At 48.1% G+C, this 26,461-nt stretch overlaps 1 protein-coding gene across 3 annotated transcripts in view; it reads left to right on the top strand.

The window, feature by feature from the left end:
* The window catches only part of LOC138511696 (general transcription factor IIH subunit 2), a 1,250,606-nt gene that overhangs the window by 150,418 nt on the left and 1,073,727 nt on the right, over positions 1-26,461 (top strand). For all 3 annotated transcript variants that reach the window (XM_069627529.1, XM_069627530.1, XM_069627531.1), the window contains exon 5: positions 23,115-23,201. In XM_069627529.1, coding sequence (XP_069483630.1) covers positions 23,115-23,201 — 87 coding nt within the window. The remainder of the gene's footprint in view (positions 1-23,114; positions 23,202-26,461) is intronic.

Raw genomic sequence — 26,461 nt, 5'->3', positions numbered from 1 at the left:
GACTTTTCTTAAATGCTATTAAAGGAGGATGTATAGACTTATTATAGACCTTTCTCCAGGTTTTGTTAATGATACCTTTAATTTTGTAGGATAGATTAGAGAAAGTATTTACAAACACAATGCGGTTCTCTTTATTTTCCCTTTCCTCCCTTTTCTCTAGTAGAGCTTCACAATTATTATTAAATGCTCTTTTGGATGATGTTTTCACCAATTTGGCCGGATACCCTTTGTTGCACAATTTTTTGGACAGTACGCACGCACTACTACAGTAGTCATGTTGTAAGCTGCTATTCCTTTTTAGTCTTAAAAATTGTCCTAAAGGTAAGTTTGTTTTGATGTGGTTTGCATGATGACTTGAGAAATGTAACAAGGCATTTTTGTCCGTCTTTTTGTTATATGGTTTCACTTTTAATTTCCCTTCATGGCGAAAAATAGTAATATCTAGGAAATTAATTTCCTGAGTATTTATTTCCTTGGTAAAATTTAAAAAAAGGGTTTTGCAAATTTAGCCATTCCACAAACGACTGGGCCTCAACTTCTGAACCTTCCCATACTATGAAAATATCATCTATGTATCTTAGCCATTTGACTAGATGTTTTTTTTTTTTAAAACTTTTATTTATTCATTCAGCTTGGCAACACAGATACAGGTGAGTAACAATAGAGCATTTGGAATGAAGACCGTGCAATCGGCACAAATTCATACAGTACATATAAACGAGGTACATAAAGGAAAGGGGATCGACATATGCACCCGGGGACCCATAGAAGGTCGGAGCGAAGGTAGATGAAAGACAGCTCAGGGACCAACTAAGGTTGAGTTAGGAGAGGGAGCTGGGGATGCAGGATCTGAGTCGGTGTCAGTGGAGGACATGAATGAGCAGAACTTCAGCCAGATATCTCTAGGTCTGGAGCAGGCGGGTTGTTGAACCGCCCAGGACTCTTCGGTGTCGGAGGCCCACGTAACTGCTCTGAGCCACTGCGTGTGGGTGGGGGTGATAGGCCGTAGCCAGCAAAGTAGAATTGTATGCACAGCTAGTAGCATACAGAGGCCAGCCAGTTTTCTGGAGTCACGGCGGAGCTCGGGGAAATCGTGGAATAGGCATTTCATTGGGGATGGAGAGATGGGGGATTCGAGAATGGACGATGTAGTGGAGCACACTGAGATCCAGAATTGAGTGAGTCGGGGACATGACCAGATCATGTGGATGTAATCGGCATCCTCATAGCCGCATCTAGGGCACCTAGGGGAGGAGTCGCCCGAGATGCGATGTAGCCTGGTCGGGGTGTAGTGGTACCTGTGGAGCACCTTGAATTGGATTAGTTTGAACCGGGAGTTGAAGGAAACCCCATGGATCCGTGCACACATGTGGGTCCAACGCTCATCGGTCATCTCGAGGCCGAGATCTGTCTCCCAGGAGCGCCGTAGTTTGGAGAATGTAGGGGGTGTTCTGGTTTGAAGCAAGGTGTATAGTCTGGAAATTTTGCCCCTCATAGGGTCAGGTGAGGACAGTTCGGCGATTGCAGGTTCATCAGGTGGCAGTGTTGGGAAGCATGTGTACTTGTGCTTGAGTACTCTACGGAGGGATGAGTATTGAAGTCAGATGGAGGGTCTTCATCTAAGGGGGGCCGGGAGGTCAGGCCATTCTATAAAATTACCCTGTTCGAATATATCACGCAGCAATTCATAACCCGCCTCGGCCCATGTGCGAACCACGGAGGGAGGGACTCGTGGGACCCCGGGAAGGAAATTCCAAATTGGGAAGTTACCGTGAAAGGGATGGGCGGTGCCCAATATTTGCCAAGATTTGGATAAGGCCAAGGATGTGCATGTCGCTGGATCCAGTGAGTCCGATACCACTGGCATTGGCAAGAACACCAGAGATCGGATGTCGCGATCACTAACTGACAGCCTTTCCAGTCTGACATGAGGTGGGGGGTCCGATATATTGAACCAATGTGCAGTGTGTTGGAGTTGAGCCGCCAGCCAGTACTTGAGGAAGTCTGGTGCCCCAAAGCCGCCAGCTTCCATTGGGGCAGAGAGGGTCTTGAGTTTAAGGCGGACCGCACCAGAGTGCCAGAGGAAGGAGTTAAGGGTGCGCGTCAATGCCTGAAAGAAGTCAGCTCCCGGCCACCACGGAATATTAGCAAATCTGTACAGGAGTTGGGGAAGTACCACCATCTTCAGTACCCCTTTCCTACCCGCCAGTGAAATCGGAAGTTTGTTCCAGCCCTGTATTTTTATCATAAGGTTTGTGAGGTATGTCTGATAATTATCTTCCAAGACCCGTTCAGTATGACGAGACACCACTACGCCCAGATAGGTGAATCTAGATTGGGCCCATGCGAATCCCATGGGATTGATTTAGAGCAGTTCACCGTGAGACCAGAGATCCGTCCGAAGAGAGCAATATCTCCCAGTATTGGGGCTAGATTAATATCGGGGGAGCGAATATAGAGAAGAGCATCATCAGCATATAGAGAGACTATATCTTAGGAACCGGCAGTGCGTAGACCCCTATGCGCATGGTTTTGGCAAAGCATATCCGCAAACGGTTCCATTGCCACAGCGAAGATTAAGGGCGAGAAGGGGCAGCCTTGTCTGGTGCCCCTAGCTATATGGAAAAGGGGGGAGCAACGGTCCTCAGTACGAACTCTGGCAACGGGGTTGGAGTAAAGTAGCCTGACCCAGGATACAAAGGTGGGGCCAAATTTGCATTTGTCGAGTACCCGCCAAAGGTAGCTCCACGAGACCGAATCAAAAGCTTTTTGCATGTCTAGTGTCGCGGCCACCGCGTGCACACCCGGGTTCACTCTACTTATAATATTAAAAAGGCGTCTCAAGTTCAAGGAGGTGGAGCGGCCCGGGATGAACCCCGCCTGGTCAGGGTGGATGATATGTGGCATGTAGGGGACCAGTCGTAAAGCTAGTAATTTTGCGTAAATCTTAACGTCGCAATTGATCAATGAGAGCGGGCGGTAAGAGCCGCATTGAGTGGGGGGTTTATTAGGTTTTAGTAGGACTGTTATGGTGGCTTCGCGGAGTGAGGGGGGAAACTGGCCCGCCTCGACCGACTCCTCCCAGAGAGCAACCAGACGAGGGAGTAGGAGTGATTTGAAATGTTTATAAAACTCGACAGGAATACCATCCGAACCTGGGGCTTTACCCGAAGATAGAGAGTCTATAGCATCCGAGAACTCCTCAGGGGTGAATGGATTCTCGAGGGATCCGATGGTGTCAGGAGAGAGGACCGAGAGGGGGAGTTTATCAAGATAAGCATCGATCTCTGCAGCAGTGGCGCTGTCAGAGTGTGCATATAGGGATTGATAGAAGGAGAGGAATTCCGCATTGACATCTCCAGGGGAGGTGGCCAGGGAGCCATCAGGTCTCTGAATTCCGGGAATGGGTGGGGAACCAAACTCATGGCGGAGGAGTCTAGCTAGGAGACGGCCAGGGCGTTCACCCTCACCATACCTCCTCGCCCGCCCGGGATTATCGAGAAACCTCAGCTCGCGGTCCGCGAGGGCACGGAAGGTGTCCAATTCCGTGCCAATTAGCGCGAGGGTTACAGGGGTTGGGTCTAGAGAATACTGGGCCTCCAGCGAGGATAACGTGGCCTCGCTCTCTGCGATTTCCCTACGAATAGTTTTAAGGATACCATTTTCCTTGGAGAGGGCAATGCCTCTGATGTAGACCTTAAAGGACTCCCAGAGAGTGGCCTGTGAAGACACGGAGTTGGTGTTGATCTCGAAGAACTCCTCGATCGCTGACTCCATCTCAGAGCTAAAGACCGGATCGAGGAGGGAATGTGGCTTCATTTTCCAGTATCTGGTTTGATCCAGATCCGGGCCCCAGCATAGGGTAACAGTCACAGGGGAGTGATCCGATAGGGTCCTGGGGAGGATTGCCTTACCAGATATGTTCCTTATTAGCCCATTGGAGACCAGCCATCTGTCAATCCGAGAAAAGGAATCGTGAACCGCGGAATAGAAGGAATAAGAGCGGGAATCAGGGTAGAGAAGCCTCCATGCGTCAAACAGGGCCAAGCGGGGAAGAGAGGAGAGTGTAGTGTAAGCAGCTCTGGAGAGTTGACGGGGTCTGGAGCCAGATCTGTCAAGATCCACGTCGAATATCGTGTTGAAATCGCCTCCCCAGAGAATCGGTATCAGAGGGAAGCCATCTAAGAGAGTTAAGAGGTCAGAGTAAAATTCGGGATCATCAATGTTGGGACCGTATATATTTAGCAGGACAACTTCCCTATTCTGTAGGGTACCATGGAGTAGTACGTATCTGCCCAGGGGGTCGATAATCGTAGCAATGGGGGTGAATCTAAGGCTTCTGTGAATAAGGGTCATAACCCCGCGGCTCTGGGTAGAATAGGTGGTAAAGTACCTTTGGGGACCCCATGTTTTAGCAAATTTTTCACAGTACTCTGTGCATGCATGCGTCTCCTGAAGGAAGAGGATTTTAGTTCCATGTCGCTCGGCCTGAAGTTGTAGTAGCCTCCTTTTCTTGTAATTACCCAGTCCCCGTACATTCCAGCTCATAAATGTCGGGGTTTCCTCACTCAAACCTCCAGGGATAGTCATAGAAAAATACGGGTGGGTGGAAATGTACCCCCCATGGACGGTGCCCAGTGCGGACTGATCTAAATCGCCGACGGGCCCATGATGCTTCGGACTCTGCCCTTTCTGCGAATACCAAGCTGTTTTTAACATATAACCCCAATCCCCTCTCCCCCATCCCTTCCCCAAACGAAGGGATGATCAACCTATACCCAAACAACCAGAACCAACACAATGGCATCAACGCCTGGGGGGCCTGTGTACCGGCCCGGCGGCGATGCTCCGAACCATAAGGCAATTTTAGGATAAACATAATGCCCAACAAGAATACCTGTTCCCACCCAGGGGAGGTCCCATGGGGGAAGGGGCGGGCATGGTCAACAGGTAATGAACCAAAAGAACGGGAGTGAAAATGTATATATCCGATCCACTGGACCGAGATAGCGTATTAGCTCAACTACAGGAACTGAGAAAGAACCCTAAAGACAAATGAGCAAGGGGGAAAAAAGCATGTAGCGGGTATCCAGAGCCCATCAAGGGGGGGTCGGGCCGAGCAAGCGATTGCCCAGCAGCCCGGCCATATTGTGATAGGTCAGTGAGTCAGGGGGCAACAACAACAGTGAGAAACAGCAATGACAATAACATTTTTGTTACAGGTGCGACCAAGACACTACACAGGAACCACTTCAGGTAGTGTCGGAGTGACGGAAGTCCAGATAAGATCTAAGGCAGGATAAGGCGGCGTCCATTCAACAGTTAGTACAAGCTGTGGCGAGCCAGTGTCAGTGACTGTTACAAGTACATTTCAGCCAGGAACCTGGATGCCTCTTCAGGCAGCGTGAAGAAGTAAACCCGGTTTGTATGCTCGATACGCAGCTTAGCGGGATAGAACATGGCATATTTAACCTGGAGGTCGCGTAGTCTCCTCTTCACCGCCAGGAAGGTTTTGCGCTCACGCTGAACCGTCACCGAGAAATCTGGATATAGGTGGATCCTGGCTGCGCCTAAGAGAAGGTCCCCCTTGGCCCTCACCGCCCTAAGGAGGGCATCGCGGCCGCGAAAATTCAAGACCCTGGCTATAATCGGGCGTGGGGGTGCTCCAGGTTTGGGTTTCGCCGTGAGTGAACGGTGGGCCCTCTCGATCGCAAACTGTGGGGAGAGTTTAGGGGAGTCAAGGAGTTGGAGTAGCATGCCCTCCACGTAATCCTCCATGGGTTCATGTATACCATCCTCTGGCACCCCGATTATGCGGAGGTTGTTGCGCCTCGTGCGGGATTCGAGGTCCTCATTCTTCCTCTCCACCTCAGTAACGCGGGCGGATAGCGTGGAGACCTCCGCACGAAGGGAACCCAGACCTTCCTCGGCGGTGCTCACCCGTGTCTCAATCTCGGCAACACGACCATCAGTTCTCTCCATATGTGCTTTAATGGAGGATATCGTGCCGTTCATGTCATCCAGTTTACTATGAATTGCGGTGAACCCCTCTCGGATAAACTCCATCATTTTCTGGGAGTCGGATGGTTCCAGCACCAGTGAGGGGGAAGGTTCCTGTGAAGACGCCTCCGCTCTGGGGCCCCCCCGAGGGTTTCGTGAAAATATTGGTAGAGGATTGTTTCTTGCCGGTTCGTGTCGACATGTTGCCGGTGGGGGGGAAAACTTAAGTCCAGAAGCCCAGGCAGGAGAGAGGGTAGGGCCACAAGGGGAGACACCAGGATTGAGAAGGAAGCGTATGAGCGGGACTAGAGCAGAGCACCAGGAAGGAAGGAGTATGGCGTCTCCGATGGGGGGCCCCACGGCCCAGCCAGACCACGCAGGAGCCAGTGAACACCAAGCGATCCCAAATAATTCACTGGAAATTCTGTAGGGGGGTCCGGGCCCAAGTGGCAATGACCAGCGGTAGAGGCAGAAGTAGCTGGGGTCGTAAATGTTGATATAGTACAGGAGACCACCACCATATGAGGCAGTGAGACGGGTGGCTCACGGTGCAGGTCGTTGAGGGCAAGTGGAGGGACTCGAGACCCCAGAGCAACCTTGGCAATAGGTCCACCAGTCGGGAGGTTCGGTGGGAGACAGTAAGGCTGTCTCCGTGTCAGAACAGTAGATAGACGTGCCGACTACCACATCCAGAAGGCTTGAGGGGGAGTCGGTGGCTGGGGGAGAGACCAGTGGAGAGGAATATCCCTGTATGAGGCAGTAAAGCGGTCGGTAGGAGGAGGAGTTCAAGGGCAACTGGGGCCCAGGAGCAATGGCACGTGGAACGTTGTTGGTCTGTAGCCACAGCGCACACAGGTGCGGAAGGAGATCCAACCGATGGGTGGCTTGGCAAGGGTAGGCTCCCCAGGTTGTCCCAGAGTCAATTTATCGGGCCGGCGAGACCCCCAACCGCAGGCCAAGGATCCGGGGAAAAACGTTAGTGGTGGAGCAACGTTGGCATGAGGAGGACCCGAAGGGGGGGGACCCCCGGGCCGGCACACAATTAGCCGCGAGGGCAAGGGTCCAGTACAGGTGGCGGGTTACACCAGCACTCACCGCGTATCAGGGGGCTCGAGCGAATCTCGCGGCCTCAGGGATAGAAGAAGCGTAGGACCGGAGACCGGGGCCCGGGGCAACTCACCGCCCGGAGCCGGAGCAATGGAGGCTCAAAGATGTGCAGCACGCCGCCCAGGATGGGGCAGCGGAGCGGAGCGCTCTGGAGTCCAGTGCAGGTGCCGTCTGGAAGCGAAGGACGAGGTCAGCCGCCCTCGTAACAGGCGGGGGAGGGCGATCGCACAGAGCGAGTAGAGCGCCCCTCCCCCACAGTAGGCCGCAAGCCGCGGACCACGGACGCAATCCCTCGGAACCAAGAGCGGGGCCGGGGAAGCACTCGTTCCCGCCCAGCCCACGATGGGTTGTAGCTCCGCAGCAGGAGCGGCTCCGTGGGCGGCGCTCGGACAGCAGGCGCCCGGTCTCACCAGCAGCCCCTCTGATGGGTCGGGTGGTCGTGTCGCAGGGGCAAACAGGAGGATTACAGCAAGAACGGTGCCTCACAGAACGGAGCAGAAGATCAGGCGGCCATCTTCTCTGAGCGCAACAGCGCCCCCCTCTACTACTGATGTTTTTTTAACGGATTAGCGTCAGGGTAGATGACCAGTTTTTCAAAGTATTCTACATAGAGGTTGGCCAAATTTGGAGCCATGGCTGCACCCATAGCAGTACCCTCTATTTGTCCGTAGAAGCTTCCTTGAAATTGAAAGAAGTTTCTAGTCCGTTCCACTTCAGCACACCACATTATAAAAGCACTGCTGACTGGATGACCATCTTGTCTGTCTCTCAGAATTTCTTCGACTACTTCCAGAGTAGCTCTTTGTGGAATAACCGTGTACAAAGATTGTATATCGAGGCTAATCAATAGAAAGTTGTTACAATTGTTGGACAGATTCTCAATTTTATTGATGGTATCCCTCAGGTAACTACTCATTTTCATTACAAAAGGCCTCAAATAAAAATCCACAAATTTCGACAGAGGTTCTAGTATGGAGTTTACCCCTGATACAATAGGTCTACCTGGAATGTTAATTAGACTTTTGTGTACCTTGGGAAGGATGTAAAACACAGGCACACGTCCTTACTTTCTTGTGAGGTATTCTTATTCCTGCTTACTGATCATCTTGGCCTCATAAGCACTAAGTACCTTGGTTTCAATCATGGCCGAAAGGGTGATGGATGGGTCATTGGGTATGGGGCGATAGCTTTTGACATCATTGAGTAACCGTAAACATTCCCCAACATAATCTGTGCGATTAAGGAGGACAATAGCTCCTCCTTTATCAGCTTGTCTCACAATGACATCCTCTGGTCTAGCCAGTTTGAGAATCAGTGCCCTTTGGGTATTACCAAAGTTAGTGATTGGGTATACCACGTTGTTCCAGTTTGAGGACTTCCTTGAGAACTTGTTTCTCAAAAACCTGGGATTCAGACGTATGACTGTGAGAAGGGGCACAGAATGTAGATTTATTTCTTAAGCCCGTGTGATTAAGATTTTCGTAGATATTATCGTTCTGAAAATATTCATTTAGATGAACCTTGCGCATAAAACTATGGAATTCCGATCTAAACTCGAAAGGATCGTGGAATTTTGTGGTCACAAAATTAAGACCTTTGTTTAGTACTTGTTCTTCATCACTATTCAAGGTGTAATTGGATAAATTGATTACCACTGATTCCTCGCCCTGCTGCGAGTTTGTATCTGATTTCCCCAATCTCCTCGGTTGGGTCCCTGTCCTAAAAAAGGACGGCCTTGTCTTTGTTTGTTCTGGTATCGTTGTGCTCGACCTCTGCCAGTCCCCTGTTGGTTACCAGGGTCCGTAGAGCCTGTGCTTCCATCATCACTTGAACTATAAGAAGTGTTGCGGAAGTGAACCCTCTTTTTAGAGGAGGACTGACTATTTGTGCCTTGATAGAAACTCCCAAATTTGTAGCCTTCAACAATATAGGGGAACATTTTTTCATGAGAAAAATTAAAAAGGTCTTTTCTCATTCTCTTGACACGCTCCAAATTTGTGTCATTTTTAAATTGTAATAATTCTTTAAGATGTTGATCTAATTTATTCTTGAATACCTCAAGGTCCAAGTCTGCAAATACAGCATCATCAGGCCGGCCGCCAGATAAGGGTGCGCAAAGCTATGCGTTTGCTAGGCATGATGGCATCTTGCATTTACCTGGTACCTCACGCGCACCTGCGCATGCGACCCATGCAGGAGTGGTTGGCGAAACAGTGGTCTCAGGCAAGTGGTCAGTGGGACGATCTAATGGTCGTTTCACCAACACTAGTACAAAATCTTCGCTGGTGGACAAGAGAAAACCTGTTGAAGGGGTAACCCTTCTATGATCCGAAGTACATGCGAGTGTCACAACGGACACCTCACTAGCTGGGTGGGGGGCCCACTACCTTCACCACACAGCTCAGAGTCTGTGGTCTCATACGGCAGCACAAAACCACATCAATCGACTGGAACTTCTAGCAGTATTCAAAGCCCTTCAAGCGTTCGAGTCTCACCTAGCGAACCAATCGGTGCAAGTCCTGACAGACTGCACTACAGCGATGTTTTACATCAACAAACAGGGTGGGGGGCACACGTTCTCCAAATCTGTCCCGGCTTGCCCAACAAATTTGGAAATGGGCACTCAAACTGAAAATATTCCTATTGTGACAGCACGTTCCAGGGGAACTCCACTCTCTCGCAGCCTCATTGAGCAGAGATCCCCTACCAGAAGAACACGAGTGGCAACTTCACGCAGGAGTCGTAGGACACACCTTCTCTCAATGGGGGTTCCCCAGAATAGACTTGTTCGCTGCAAATGAAAACCAGCAATGCCCAGACTTTGCGTCCAGGTTCTCCCAGCCAGGCTCCAAGGGAAATGCCCTAAGGATGAACTTGTCAGGGAAATTTGCTTACACCCCCTATCCCCCCCAACACCTCTTAATAAGGAAGGGGGTGAACAAGATCCACAAAGAACAAGTGACACTCATCCTAGTTGCTCCTATGTGGGCAAGACAACACTGGTATCCACATCTGCGCAATCTGGCGATGTGTGATCCCATCAAACTCCCGTGCCCATACAATCTGCTCACTCAGCACGGGGGCCTAACAGTGCAACCTCAACCTCACTCAATGAACTTGGCAGCATGGCTTCTGAAGTCATAGAGTTTGGACATCTTAATCTGCCACATAGATGTATGAATATCTTAAAGGAATCAAGAAAGCCTAACACTAGCCACTGTTATTTTGACAAGTGGAGGAGATTTGTGATTTGGTGCCAGTCCAAACAAATAAACCCCATAGAATGTACCTCTTCACACATTCTAACCTACATGCTCCACTTGCTAGATGCAGGATTAGTATTCAACTCCTTTACAGGTCCACCTAGGGGCTTTGTCAGCCTATACCACCTCCCACAATAAGGTCTCATGGTGGAAGGTACCCGTCATCAAGGCATTCATGGAAGGGATAAAGAGGTTCCACCCTCCCATTTCTAACCCGCCGCCAGGATGGGATCTCAATGTTGTACTCAGTAAACTCATGGGACCCCCTTTTCGAGCCGATGCATAAGTCTAGTCTCAAACACCTGACTTATAAGACTGCCTTCTTAGTGGCCATCACTTCCGTAAGAAGAACTGGTGAAATACAAGCATTGTCAGAGCAGGACCCTTTCTTTGTTGTTCAGAAAGACAAACTGGTTTTTACATACTCACTGTAGGTTCTCTCCTAAGTACATCTCCATATTTCATGTAAACCAGTCTATCGTGCTACCGGGTTTCTTCCAGATTCCCACCAGCTCAGCTGAGGTAAAACTCCACACACTAGATGTGCGGAGAGCGGTCTTCTACTATGTAGACCAGACTGCTAAGGAAAACAGATCAACTGTTTGTCTCCACAGCGCCAGGCAGAGAAGGCGATCGCATTTCAAAGATTGCCATCTCTAGGTGGATAGTTGGATGTATACAATTGTGCTATTCCCTATCAAATAAGACCCTGCCTTTTACGCCCAGGGCTCACTCCACGAAGAGTACAGGAGCCACTCAGGCTTTTATCGCAAATGTCCCTCTAGACAGCATTTGCAAAGCAGCTACATGGAGCTCAATACATACTTTCACTCAGCACTACTGCATTGACACTCGTGCCAAGACGGATACACAGGTGGTTCTAAGATATCTGTTCGCCCATGAATCTTCTCCCATACCACCACCTTCTTCTAGCAATGCTCGCAAATATGTGCACAGCATGTGATCTAAGCAGATTCCACAAGCCTCAGAAGGGATGCATGACTCACCGTAATCGTATTTCTGATGCTTGCATCTGCTTAGATTCACATGCGACCCACCCTTCCTCCCCTCTGAGAGATGGCGCATGGATGCTTACAAGCTTGTCTAATACGTATCTGCTTGGATACAACTGTACTCGTGCTACACCTCATGCTACCTCATGTCAGAAAAATAACAATTTTGGGACCTCAATGCGTGAGGGATCATGGGTACAGTGGACGCCACACTAGGGATAGTATTACTGGCACGTCCTGTTGACGTCCCTTTTCAAGTTTCGAAAACAACAACTGTAAAACTCTGCAGCTCCCTCTAGATGTTGGCATATGCATATATATGTACATATATATATATATATTTGTGGCAAAGCGTTGTTCCTTATACAATTCCACACCGTTTCACCAATCTGCACCACATTTTGCATGGTTACCTGTTAGGACCCCTCCGGACATTATTAGCTACATGACATTTGGAAAACCCTCCCCTTTCACTGGATTTCAGCAAAAGTCAACATCAGTTTGTGGGTTTGTGCCTTGGCGAAGAGTTGTCCCTTATACAATTTTTATTTCAATCTATTTATTGGGTATTTATAATGCGCCTATAGAGCAAATGGTGTTTCAAGGCGCAGCAAGACAAAGGGGGGAGGGGAGTGGGATGACAAAAACAAAAATGGTACTACTTGGCCTTGTCATTCGAGTTGTGCAAGTGCAGTAACAAGAAGTGCAAGGGACTGGGGGATGCCGGTCGGTCAGAGCGAAATGCGCTAATGCTAAGGAGAGAAAGAAAGTGCACGTCGGAGTGGGGAGCAATAAGTGGGGGGGGGCATCGGTGAGGCAAGTGCTAAGGGTGGACAAGTGTCGGGGGACTGCAGAGTGTGCTGGAGAATGAAGGTCCACAAGCTAAGTGTGAGGAACAGGGTTGGATGGTCGCAAGGGGTGCAGGCCCAGCCAGGCTAGTGCAGGGTGGAGTGACCCCAGTAGTGAGCCCCGTAGGGCAAGTGCAAGTAATGGGGGGGCGGGCAAGGTCAAGGAGACAAAGTGCAGGGGGTGGACTGGTCGTTGAGGGCCTGGTGCCCTATATGAATCTGAAGGAACCAGGCAGCCAGTCACAATGAGGCAGAGGGGGACATTAGCAGGGGAGGGGGAGAGGGAAGAGAAAAGGAGGGTCTTGAGAAGCTTCCGGAACTTAAGGAGATCCGGCTGAAGTCAGAGAGGGGCAAGGAGGCCATTCCAAAGGGAGGCAACTGTGGAAGAGAGATATCTACCGCCCACTCTGCTTCGAAAAGCATCTGATATGCAGAGAGTTGGAGCAAGAAGACAGAAGGGCTTAAGCAGAGAGGTATTTGGGGAGAGAGTGTTGGATGTAGTGGGGCCGCAGGCCCCAGAAAGTCTTGTGGTTGGTGCAGAGGGTCTTGAACTTGATCGTCGCAGCTACCGAGAGCCATTGGATAGATTTTAGGGCTGAAGAGATGCAGTCCCTGGGCTTGAGTCAAAGGATACGTCTTGCAGTCCTATTCTGGATTAGTTGAAGGGGGTGAAGGGAGGATTTAGGCAGATTGAGGAAGAGGCTGTTGCAGTAGTCCAGCCTAGAGAGGACCAGAGCTCTGGAGACAGAGTTTCTTGGGGATGGTGGGGAACAAGAGTATGCCTCTAAGGAGGTGCAGCTGGAAGTAGGCTGCCTTGAAAAGGTCAGTGTGTGGAGAGAAGGAGTGGAGTCGAAGACGACACCAAGGTTTTTTGCCTCACAGGAGGGTGAAAGGGAGCCCATGGAGGGCGGCCAGAGAGTAGCAGGGATGGAGGGAGCTGGGTCCCACTGAGAAGGATCTCCGTCTTACTGGGATTAAGGCAGAGATTGTTAGTAGCACACCTTGCCTGTATAGCAGTCTCAGTCGGGAGGAGAGAAGAAGAGGAGGCAGTGGAGGGAAGCTTCAAAGAGAGCTGCATGTAGTCCACACCGTTTCACCAATCTGCACCACATTTTGCATAGTTACTTGTTGGAACCCTCCGGACTTTTTTTTTTTTTTTTTTTTTTTTTTTTTTTTTTGTTTTATTTGTGTATATTCAAGAGAATTTTACAAAAGAAGAGCTGTAGAAGTAAGTTTCGCGGTAACTAACCAGGGTGGGACCCTGTAACAGTTGTCATTTTCATCATGTGCTCCAATATTTTTACGGTTGCCAAGAGCCAAGTAATTCGGTCTCCGCTGATCAGTCTGTTCCACCAGGTGACCTCGTCCCACCCTCTATCATCCCCGATTAGATGATTCAAGTAGGCCCCTCTGAGGATCTGGTTTTTCGGGCATGTTAAAAGCAAGTGTCTGATGGATTCGGTGTTGTTCTTGCATAAGCGGCAAGTGCTCGTGTCGGATAAACCTCGGATCTTTCGAATTTCATTTGTGGCCACCAAGTTCAGCCTTATTCTTAGAAGCGCATTCCGTGCCCCCCTATTGGGGAATTTTTGCAGGTACCTCATTGGCTCATTGAGCTTGCGGAATGTTGGAGGCAAGTGCTCAAGTAGTTTGTTTTTTGAGGCAGACTCCTGGGTTTGAATCCAGTCAAGCTCTTTCAATTTTTTGAACACTCTGGTTGGATTTGAGGTGAGGTCGACTTCCGAGCAGGCGACTGAATGGAGTAGGGTCGAATTTGTTTCTTTCCATGCTGCAAGCATTTGCACCTTGCCAGAATTTAACTCCTTATTTAGGAGGCCATGGATTTCCTCGGTCTCATCCATGATGCATTTTCGATAGAGTCTTAGGGAGCTGATGTCAACTGTTGTCTTTAGAGACACTATGCTCAGTTCTCTCCGGATTGCGGCTATGGGTGTTGATTTGGGAAGGGACAGGACCCCTTTCCAAAACACGCTTTCAAGTTTTTGCCAGATTTTACTGGGAATCGTAGGCATAGCTTCTGCTCCGTAAGTAATGGAAGGGATAACTTTCTTTCTGTAGAATTCAATCTCAGGGATGCAAGAAAATTTGCCGAATTTTATGTCAATCGCCTTTCCTTGAGATGTCAGCTTCTTTATTCTGGTTTGGAGGTTGGCCTGCATTGAACTCTCGTGTTTGGAACTGTCCATCAGAACTCCAAGATATTTGTATTCTGTGACTGTCTCAATCACATAATCTTCCAGCCGCCATTTGAAGTTTTCTGCTTTTTTTTTCTGTCCGGACTCCAGGATCATGATTTTTGTTTTTTCTTTATTTATTTTGAGGTTATTTTCTGAAGTGTATCGCAGGAGATTTGATAATTGTCTCTGCAGGCCGATCTGGGTCTGGTCGAGTAATATGAGGTTGTCGGCATACAATAGGTGACTTATTTTAGCTGTGGCCAGGGATGGTGGAAAGGTCCTTGAGCAATCTTCTGAATTTCCATAGTCGCCAATGTAGGCTAGAAAAAGTGCTGGAGCTAAGGGACAGCCCTGTTTCACCCCTCGGCCCGTCTGGATTTCAGATGACAAGTTTCCCATTTGTGACAGGCGGACTCTTAGGCTGGTTTCTGAGTGGAGGGCCTTGATGGGCTGTAGCAACTCATGCGGGCACCCCCAAGCTTCAAGTTTATTCCAGAGGCGATGTCTGTCAACCAAGTCAAAAGCTTGGGAAAGGTCGATAAAGGCCACAAAAATCCTCGGTTTGCCCTCCAAAACCTTGCTTTTCAATGCACTGATTGTAAGTATGTTAGCCGATGTTCCCATATTTCTTTTGAAGCCCGTTTGGAACCTGTCATAGCAGGGAGCCGACTTTGACCAGACGTCAAATCTTTTCAAAAGCAGGCTCCCAAAGACCTTCCCAATGCAGTCCAAAAGTGCTATAGGGCGGTAATTTAGTGGGTCGGTGATGTCGCCTTTCTTATAGATTGGGACGATAACCGCCTTCGTCCACGATGGTGGGAGTGATTTCTGGGCGGCACACTGTGCAAATATAGACAGAATAAGAGGAGCCCATTCCTCTACGTTTTTTTTCAAGTCAACATTTGAGATTCCATCCAGGCCTGTCGCTCTGGAGGACTTCAGCTTTTTGATGTGATCTCTAATTTCCGCCACGTCGTCAAGTTCCAGCCAGTTTTCGTTTTTCGCTTTCAGTTCAGGCAGGCCTGTGGCTTGTGGAGCTTGGAAAAGGGACGAAAAGTGACTGCTTCCGCCATAGCGTTGATGGACGTATTATTTAGAGAAGGTGCTGATGTTTTTAATAGGGACCAGAAGTCTTTCGCTTTATTTCCACAAATTGCTTTTAGCATAGATTCTGCATCCTGCTGGTACAGATTGTGGCGATGATTCTTTACCCAGTTTTTGTAGGCCTTGATTGCTGATATCAGTTGGGCCTGGTTTTGAGGAAGTGATCCAAGCGTCCGTTTCAACCTGCGCAGTTCGCGTCTTTTTGCCACCAATGTTGCGTCGAAAGAATGTCTCGGAGCAGTAAAGGACGGAGCCGACAGTTTTAGTTTTGACCTATATTGGATTAGAAGAGGGACGTAGTCCAAAGTATCTTGTCCATTGGAGTGTAACCCCAGCGCATATTTTTCAGACAAGTCTAGCACAGCTTTCGTTGTCATGTTCAGGCGATTTCCTCGTGAGTTTGGTTCCACTCCTGCAACATAAGGGGCCGGTGGTTTGAAGTGGGATTGCAGAGACATGATGAGCTGGTTATGATCACTCGCTTTTGTCTTGCAAACCTGGAAATCTTTTACCTTGGGGAGAATGTGACGGGAGGCAAAAATGTAATCAATGGTGGCATGGTGAGCACCTTGCTCCCAGGTAGGAGGGCGGTCAGCGTTGGGGAAAACTGAGTCCAGGTTTTCCATTTTCCTTGAGGCCATCAACGTGGACCACAGGCTCCCTCTAATTGAGGCAGGATTCGAGGAAGAAGGTTTGCCCAACTTGAGGTGGTTGTCGAAGCAGTGGGCATTCAGATCGCCGCAGATAATGATAGAAGGAACCTGATGGAAGGCTTGAATTTCGTCTACTAAATTTTCCATCATTGCTAGGTATGTCTGCTGGTTTATAGCTGCTGGGTTCCAGTAGGTGTTAATAATTGTGGTTTGTAAGGGCCTGCAATTTGGTTGCTCTTCCCAGTCGAATAGTACTGCCAAGATTGAGAGGTTGGATACGAGAATGGACTTGTTCTTCAGGCCCATCCCCTGACGGTAGGCAATAAAAAGGCCCGATGTCGGGCGGCCCGCTAATCCTTTGTTTGCTGGAGCCAATATGATGTCATAGCCATCCATAGCAGGAGATTTCCAGAGCCATGTCTCTTGTAAACAGATGATGTCAAATAAAGCCAGATTCGCGTCACTCGGCATTGTTAAATGCAAATGGCCACGGGTGTTCCACGAACAGAGGCGAAGGGTAGATGAGGTTGGGTCGGCGGTTGGAGAGTCCGAGGGCCCTTTTAGCCGACCTGCGCATTGCTATTTTTTCGTGAGTGTAAGAGCCTTTGGGAGCCATGCCCACAGACTCTGGAGTTTGTCTTTTGGGTATTCGTTTTTGTCCAAGGAGATTCTGTTTGTTGAACATTGGGCATCGTTACTAATAACGATGGGAGCGTCGGGTATAGAAGTCACCTTTACAAAATTCGTTGATGCCGAACAAGACCCCCGGCAGTCGAAGGTTTTTTTCAAGCCAGACAAGGTTGGATTTCGGTTTGTAGACGCTATGGCAGGAGCTAAGGGGTTCGAATCGTGGTTTTCAGAAGCTTGCTTTGGATCAGAAAATCTTTTCCTTTCGCTCCTATTTTCGTTTTCTCTACCTTTTACATGGCCACCCATGTTGCTCCCTGGATTTCCTGGCTGGGGAGAGTGGGGTTTCTGATTTAAGTTAATCAAGGTGAACCCAAGAAATGCCAAATCCTCTTCAGCACGAACAATTTCCTTTTTTGCGCTCGCGGAAGCCAAGTGAATGAAAGCTTTTGCTCTATGGTTTGAGTGATAAGGGTCCACTAGCTGTAGGTCTGACGATTTTATCCCCCGAAGAGTTGGAATGAGGCTGAACAGTGAAAGTAGACCTCTTCTGTTTAGGATTATATCGTCTTTGTTTTTGGCGTGCTGTTCCAGCTTTATAGGAGACACTCTTATGTGAGCGTTGACTTTTCGGTATTTTTCGGTTTGCGAAGAAAAATGAGGTTTTGAGTGTTTCCCTCTGTCCTTAGTTTTTTCACCCGAGTGTAGGCTACTTTGGGGCCTGAGATATCTATCTGGTGCCGAGGCGCCAGGCTTCTCTCGCACTTGTTGTATCCCGGGGTTTCGCTTTGAGCGCTCTTTGGCCCCAGGGGTCGTGAACGACACGACTCGAACGCTTGTGGGACTAGAGGGCTTTTGGCTAGGTCCCTGGTGTAATTTCCTCCTGCGTTCTTCCAGGGTACTAAACTTTGGCGATAGATCGACTTCTGATAGATCTTCAGTTAATTTCAGGTCAGCCAAGGCGCCAAGGGAAGGGGGCGAATCAGCGGCACGGTACACCCGTGCTTGCTTTCCTTCCTTCACGAATTGATGAACTTGGGGTCATCAAAATGCTGGGAGATATTCATCAGGTCCGCATCTGCCAGAAATTCCTCCGACGAGCAAGGTGAGGCTTTGTTCTGGTTTTGTAAGGCAGGCGGAAGCACCAGAGTTTGAACCTTGTTTTCCGCAATCTTGGATTGTATAGTTGGTCCTGCGATCCCCGAGGGAACTTGTTTTTCTTTTTGGTTTTGTTTTTGGACCACGCCACTTTGTGGAGGAGGTATTGATAATGTTGGAGAGAATATTGAGAATGCACGTTCCTCTGTTCCCTTCACAGAAGGTTGAAGTGTGGACAGTGACGGCGGTTCATCGGTGATGTCAATAACTTCCTGGGATGTTAATCTATATTCAGCCGCAGGGATGGACCTTTGGATGTCAGTGGTGGTGGGTGTTGAGGGAGGAGGAGCCCACCTTTTTTGTACGCCTGCCCCGACTTCCATCTGGTTTTCTGTGGGGGCATCCACAAAGATTTTAGTTCTTTTTGCTGCGTCCAGTTGTAAGTTTGACAGTTTCCCGTCAAGGGCGGTAATGTAACCTTCTAGGAAAGTCAGTTTTGTGAGCATCGTCGCTTGAATCGAGGTGTGATCTTTTAATGACTCGTTTATCCCCTCGTACAGTTTGGTGAACGGATTTAAGGCTATCGTGACCGCTGACATAATTGAAAGGAAATCCCTCTTGTTTTGCGTAGGAGAATCAGTTTGATGCGCTGCTTGCTGCATATGATTTTTCGGGTTTGGGGTGGTTGATTGACTCTCGTTTAGAAGTCTTCTTACTACAGAAGAGGATGTTATCTCTAAGGATTCACTAGTGGACCGGTCCGGATGAGTCAGTTTGTTTTGAGGAACGGATGGTAGGCCAGCCCGACCCAGGCGGGATTGCTGCCTTATGTCTGCTGAGGCTTTGCATAGGGCTTGAGGTGTAGTTTCGAGCAACCGAGCCTTTGTTGGAGCCACCACCTTTTGAACAGAGGGAGTGGTAAGATGAATAGGTTGTGGCAGAGCTGGGGGTGGGCAACCCGGCAGATCCTTGATTTTCTGCTTTGTTGGATGAGAAGGACTGTGGATCTGGCCAAGTAAGTTTAGTTGATTGTCCTGGACTGTACTCCCCATAGGGATCGAAGAAGACTTATAGTTATGGTTAGTCAAAGAAGTTTGGGCGGCCAAGCCCATTTCGCTTTGTTCTGGGGTTGAGGTTCGGCTGGGCAGGGCGAGAGAGGGGTCCTTCGGGGTTGAGCCTGTGGCGTTTGAATCGGAGAATTTAAGGCCGTTTGTGGCTCAGAGGACTCTTTCACCTTTGGCTGTTGGTCTAACGCCGAGGCCCTTTTTCTAGATTTTTCTGGAGGGTGGCACGTTTTAACTGCTTCTAGGATTTCCTCATCGGTAAGGTCCTCTTGTCTATTCCGTGTGTCCGGAGCAAAGGCATGAAAAAAGTCTGTTACTAGACTAGCCACTGAGGGCTTTATGGACTCAGGATTCCATAGTTTTTTTGCGGGTTGGTCCGTTTGTTTAGTTTTACCCGACGCTATGCTTGTGAAGATTTTTTTTTGCATTTTTTGCTTCTGTGGACCTTTTCTAGTGAGAGTGCGAGGTTTTCTGGAATCCGATGCCTCCACCTCCTTCCGACGCCGTTTTTCGGGATTTAAGGGTTCTACACGTGGAGGGGGGTACGGCTCCGTGAGCAGACTAGGGTTTCCTTCAAGTGGTAACTCATTTCGAGGGATCGCGCCCCTCCGGTCCACCGGAGGGCGCAGACAAGAGTCCTCCCGGAAATCAGGGGCAGATGTATCAGAGCCCGAGTGGACTTGTGCCTCGATTTGTATCGGGGCATTTGCGGTGAAGATGTGAGGACATGAGTCAGCTATCAAGACGTTGTTTTTCCGCTGCCCCAAAGGAGATGTTACCAAATGGTCGGGTAAGTGCACAGGCGGCGTTTGCTTTGCCGTGGGGGGGGATGGGAAACCCTCTCCCCCCAGTCCTCACTACTCAGAGCTTCAACAGAGGCCGCCTCCCTAGCGACTTCAAGCTCCGCCCCCTGGGTGGGTCCCAGTTTGCGGGCGATTGCAGACGCCCCCCCCGCTCACGGGCCTCGGTCCTCCCTCCGGAGGCATCCCAGGCTCGGAGCTGTGGGGGGGGAAGCCGCGATTGCAGAAGTGACGACGGGAGTCGCTGAGCCACAGGACCCAGGGGTGAGTGAGTAACTTCGGCGCACTGTGAATCATCGCGGAGGATTTCTGAGTCCACCTGACTTCCTCGAACCGTTATGGTAGGGGTTTTTCTTGCGGCTGGGTCTTTGTTTTCTTTGTTCTCGGCCCGCCGCCGAAGGGCTTGAGATTGTGGTTGTGATTGTGTTTGACAATAAGTTGTATCCGGGTTTGAGAGGCTCGAAGCACCACGTGGAAGGAGGGGTTGTTTTTGTGCGAGTCGAGGACGTGCACTTCTAAGTAAGCGGCCCTCCTCAAGGTCTATAGAATCTGGCACGGAAACAGAGGCGAGGCCCAAAAGAAGTGGGGTTTCAAGAGCGGTTGCCATGACAGCCATGCACAGACTGCCAGAGACTGCACACTCGGCGGTCCGCTCCGCGGAATGAAGGGTTCTTGTAGGTGCAAGCAGGTAGTAGCGCCTCCCACAGGATCAATGGAAACAGTAGAGTGACTGCCAGAGACTGCACACTCGCAGCCACACTCCGCGGTCCGCTCCACGGAATGAAGGGTTCTTGTAGGTGCAAGCAGGTAGTAGCGCCTCCCACAGGATCAATGGAAACAGTAGAGTGACTGCCAGAGACTGCACACTCGCAGCCACACTCCGCGGTCCGCTCCACGGAATGAAGGGTTCTTGTAGGTGCAAGCAGGTAGTAGCGCCTCCCACAGGATCAATGGAAACAGTAGAGTGACTGCCAGAGACTGCACACTCGCAGCCACACTCCGCGGTCCGCTCCGCGGAATGAAGGGTTCTTGTAGGTGCAAGCAGGTAGTAGCGCCTCCCACAGGATCAATGGAAACAGTAGAGTGACTGCCAGAGACTGCACACTCCCAGCCACACTCCGGACATTACTAGCTACATGACATTTGAATACCCCACCCCTTTTTGCCGGATGGATTTCAGCACCTTCACACGAGACGGTTGCCTGAAATCGGCAAAACATCAATGTGCTTCCGACACAAGGAACAAACCTCCAGGTCCAAGCCCTAGGATCAGATTCAGGATATGCTTCCTGGCCCAGTTACTGAGTTCAACTTAATCAATGAAGTGGTGAATGCCGATGAAGCTGTATACTATCCAACTGAATTCCTCAACTCACTCGACGTCCACCCCCGGGAATACCACACCATCACCTTCGACTGAAAGTTGGGTCACTCATCATGCTACTTTGCAATCTTGACACACCTAGGCTATGTACTAGGCTATGTAATGGCACAAGGCTGGAAGTAAAAAAATTGCTACCCAATGTAATTGAAACAACAGTGTTCACCGGGAAGGAAAATAAAAAATATTGTTTATATACAAGTTTTACAATGAACATGTACTTTAGTAATATTGAACCAGTAGTTGGCACCGTTGACATCATGTCACCCATCATGCTGCTTAGAATACTTCATGTTGTTCTCACGTACAGTTATACTTTTCAGAATGACCTTTTAAGAAGAACAATAAATTGTGCTGTGTAGTCTTTGAAAAACCATTTTTAAAATGAGAAATAATCAAAACATTTAGTGAATTTTTCTCTTCACCATTCTTATGGAGCCTTTACGAAAAACGCAAAGCTACCTAAGGTATTTCTAACAAATAGTACCTATAAGAATATAAAATCCCGGGCAACGGGGGGGTATATCAGTTAGTGAACCATAAAAAAAACCTTGCAGCTCCTTTTCATTTGTCAACATTTACTTCAAAATTCTGCGATGAATGTGAAAAAGTTAGCAGAAAATTGAAATGTTAAGCCATAAAAAAAGAAAGAAAACCTCTCCCGTCCTCAGGTTTTCTGCTTTTCTGCTGCGTTATTGCTGGTTGGAACCTTTATAACTCGAGAGACTAATCAGTTAACCAATCGTCTCAACCAGGGTTCCCTCTGTTTTCTTTGTTACATTGCATTATAAAGCGTCTTTTATTTAGGAGCCCGAAAAACACTCATTCACAGGACTCTGCAAATGCCCCCGAGCAGGAGGCAGAGAGGTAGGGTGACCAGACCAGAATAGCGAGACCAGCAAGCCGACCAGCCGGCAGAGTGCATGGGCCGATCAGCCCACATGTACCGGAGCAGCTAAATCCTCGAATTAAGTCACAGAGCACAGGACACAAGATACGGAGCGTACTTGCTCTAGTGCCAACAAACAAATGCAGCAATAGCAACATTAAATCTGCTACAGCCCCTATGTGCAGAAGGGAACAGTGAATGGAAATCAAAGTTTTAAGCGCTGCAGGTGCAGTCCTGGAATCCTCATTAATGATTAGCAGTAATGTGAAAGGAAAACGACAGGTAACAGCCCACTTACGGCCCGCTCCGAAATGTATTTGAATAAGGAAACAGTGAAACTTAGTCCTGTGTATTTTAATTTGGGGTAAATTATTATGCATTTTGTATGTGATGTACGGTATTAATAGTGTGAAAAGTTTACTTGTAAATAAAATAAAACTGTTATTTTTTAAAATAATAAACGTAATTTCTTAGCACTCCTTAGCCACCTCCTGTGTTGCAACCCTAAAAGTTCCCAGCAGTCAACCAAATGATGCAGTTATTCCTGTAGGCTTTTATCCTGGGTAGCTGAAGGTTTTTCCCTATTATTGCTTTGCCATCAGTTATCTATGGTAAATTGCAATTAAAGATGACATTTTCTGCAATGATGAAGGTAGTAGCATATTTTTGCTGAAGAATGTTTTGAGGTTGCTCTTCAATTTCTAAAGAATTTGTTTTCTTAAATGTAACACATTTTATTAGGAACTACATTTGTGCTCTGGTTGTAATCTAGACACGCTTTGATTAGATGTAGCTGAAGGGCAATCTTGTTTGATAAGGGAGGTTATTGGGTTTTCTTCAGCCTGTTAAGTTGGGTTAACATTTATTATTTTTAGCTCATATAATTTGTTTTGTTAGTAAACGTTTAGTGTAGTAGATCTTTTTCTCGGTTTATTTTATGAATGATAAGCTTTCTCTCCCAAAATGTAACAGATTTAAACATGTATAATTTCCACTGCACATTTCAGTGTTGAATGCTTTTGGAGGTGACTTTGGTGGCATTCATAATATTTGTTGCCCTCTTGTTTAGATGCGGCATCTTTATGTGGTCATTGATCAGTCCCGAACAATGGAAGATCAAGATTTAAAACCTAACCGGCTTGCTTGTACTTTAAAGGTATGGAATACTCTTAATTCCAAATACGGTGAAGGCTGTCAATAATGTATCTCACACAATTTAGTGAGTGTTGTGTGTTTTAATTGACTCTTGAATTTTCGTGACATTTGAAAGGTTTTTGGCATGCTGGCAGGACAGTAAAGGCAAATTGTTACCAGTGAGCTCATAGTACATGAGCCTGTTGATGGGTTGTTGGAAGGCAATAACTCTGGTTGTTTTGCTATCTTTTATTATTTTTGTTAAGATGACTTTTCAGAGTCCACCTTGAGGTTTGATTCTGAGAGGCCAACCTATTATGGTGAACAGGAATGACACTGAAGCATAGATAGACCCAATCAAAGTAAGGGAGCAGAAAGGCTTAGACTCAGGAGAGGTTTGAAAGAGGTCTATGGCTACAATGAGACACCCACAGAAACTTCCAATAATTCAAATATACAATTATTTATGATGCCTTTTATACACTCTAAACAATGAAGACCTCAGGTAAGTATTATCATATACGTATACACATCCACTTTGGGGGGCCTCTGTATAGAACCCCTACACTTTACCCTTTAAGACAGTTAAGCAACAGTATTATTATAAGAAACACTTTCAATAATTGTATGGTAAAGCAAGTGAAGAGTTAGAAAAACAGTAGATTCAAAACCAGTAAACACATGTAAGTAAGCATGTAGAAAAGTATAGTAAAATACGTATGAGCAATCCTAGAATTAGAAAACATTAGGAAGTCCAGCCGTGAGAGTTCCCTAAAGTCACCAGTTCACAAGTTCTACTGTTTGGGTAGGTTTAGTATTGGATCATGCAATGCCAGTGGTTGTGGTAAAGTGTTCCACCAATCGAGTAAAGTTCAGGTAAGTGTCTCTCCCAGTCCCACCATGCTAGGGAAAGCCCAGGGGAATACTTGACCCAGACTACCACCAATCTTATTTAGGCAAGGGAGGGATAGGGCCAGGATATTATGCCCATGCAACCCTATTAAGGAATGGGGGGGAGGTTATGGAAGTGGGGGAGGGTAGGAACAGGTATATTAACTTAACCCCTTAATCAAATAATCTGCTTTCTAGGTTTGGTCCCGTTCAGCGAGGTCCAGGGGTGGCGAATGCAGAGGTCGTTTTCAGACGACGGATTTAGTTTTGGTCAGTCGCGGTAGCTGTATTGCAGTACCAAAGACTGCCCAACAGGGCACCCTTAGCATGAAAGGAGGAAGACTCCTGCAGAGCATGTGCCCCCAGTAAACCTCCTGGCAGCGAAGAAGATAGTATTCAGCGGGAGTCAGCACAGTGAGATGGCGACAGGCGATCTTCGGATTGCGAGCAAAGGAGCAGATTCTGCACAGCTTCTGTTGGGACTGGAAGGCTAAAAATCCAGGAGGAAACATCTTGTAGCACATGTTGAAGATCTTCCAAGGATGCTTTCGGAACGACGATGGCTGGAGCAAGTTGGCCCAGGAGAGAGCTGGTCAGTCCACAGGGTGGCCCAGGGACACTTGGGAAGGCTCAGTAGGAACGTATCTTCGACTAGGGATCGAGACTGGTGGTTCCCACCAATCCAGGGGTCTGGGCACTGATGAGGGCCTTCTTGAGATCGGGATTGAGGAGCCGGGTTTGACCAGGACTTGGCTGGAGACTGTTGAGCTGCAATGGTTGTCCTCAGGTCTTCAGATGGCTGCACTTGTAGGGGTCTTGGCTTCTACAATGATCTGTCGAATGCCTGCAGGAGTCCTTCTTTCATCCAGGATTTTACCACCAGGTCCACCAATTGTAAGGATCTCCACTTTTCAAACTGACAATCGTGGACAGCCATTGGTCAAACATTCTGGCCAGCAAAATACCCTCAGGGGCATGGATGTGGATTTGGACCAGAGAGTCCAAACCCCCACATCAGTGTACGCACACGCACGTGCGCACACACGCACGTGCGCACACACGCGTGTACGCACACGCACGTGCGCACACACGCACGTGCGCACACACGCACGTGCACACACACACACACACGTGTGCACACACACAGCAATTTTAGAGTATATGGTGCTCTTTATGGCATTTTACGGTAAGATGCAAAAGTGCAGGAGTAAAAACCAAAAACAGTAGAATTATATCTGTGGACATATTGTTATGGTAACCACAAAGTTACAAAAGAAAAGTTTAAAATGATGCAAAGTAAATCCTCTAAGGGAGACATAGCCTTAGTACTGATATTCTTAGGGACTGATACGTTTCCACATATAAATTAGCACAAAGCAAGGAAGGTAAAGCTGAGGGCTTTACTTGCCACCAAAAAAGTCAGGATAGCAGCCAACAGTAGAAAAAGGAAAGGGTAAAGGGTGTCCCATAGAAGAAAAAGATAATCTTTCCTAACAATTTTGGGTAAGAGTTTCTTCATTAATTATCACATTCATTTTTTTATTTCTTTATTTGGCATCAAGTGACATACCTTTGTGTGGATATTGTAGAATGTGTGCCATATCTATTTCGCACCTTTGTGATTAGATCATGTGATGAAGGATCAGCTGAACACTCTAGACAAAAGCCGAGTTCAGCAACCTTGTTTTGCACACAATCATTTGTTTGGAGGCCTATAGACTTCAGGAATTTGCTAAAACTCAAACTGGTATAAATTGTGACAATGGAGGACTCCGCGATACACTCAGACAGCCAACCCTTCCTCCTATGTGTCCCTATTTTTGTGATAGCCCACATGAGGCCCACAGGCTACATGAAGCCCACATCTATTGCACACAGTTATTGCATGTGTTTGGATGGGCAGCTAAGAGAACAATTATTTAAAAAATAACCTAACTAGAGGCCACTGTTTTCTTCAAGAATCCATGGCCTAATAGAAAGTGTTCAGGCTATAGGGCCATTCACTTCTTGCCTCAATTCTTCGGGTTGTAACACCCAGTTATCATCTTGTCCTCTATCGTGGGGATCAGGGGTCGCCCAGCTCACCTCTCGACTGCCTGGTTCCGAAGGATATTGTAGGCTACTCACTTTTTGTCACCCCTACCAGCAAGAATTTCTCTTCTCCCCCCCCCCCCCCCCCCTTGTATAATTATTTTGGACTCTCTCCTTTCAGCCAAGGTTTCTTCCTTCTTGCTTTGAGGTGTCATGGAGAAATACACCACTCGGTCAAAACTTCTAGGAAGAAAGGCACAAGTTAACATGGCAGCCATTGGGTTCTGAACTTTTACAATCGAGGAACAGACTAGTACATACATGCAGGGAGCAATTTTACTTGTTTTCAACTGCAGGGGT

The sequence above is a fragment of the Ambystoma mexicanum genome, chromosome 6p (genome assembly GCF_040938575.1).
Source record: "Ambystoma mexicanum isolate Mex_15411 chromosome 6p, UKY_AmexF1_1, whole genome shotgun sequence".
Classification (NCBI taxonomy): domain Eukaryota; kingdom Metazoa; phylum Chordata; class Amphibia; order Caudata; family Ambystomatidae; genus Ambystoma; species Ambystoma mexicanum.
This window is presented reverse-complemented; position numbering and strand designations above follow the sequence as displayed.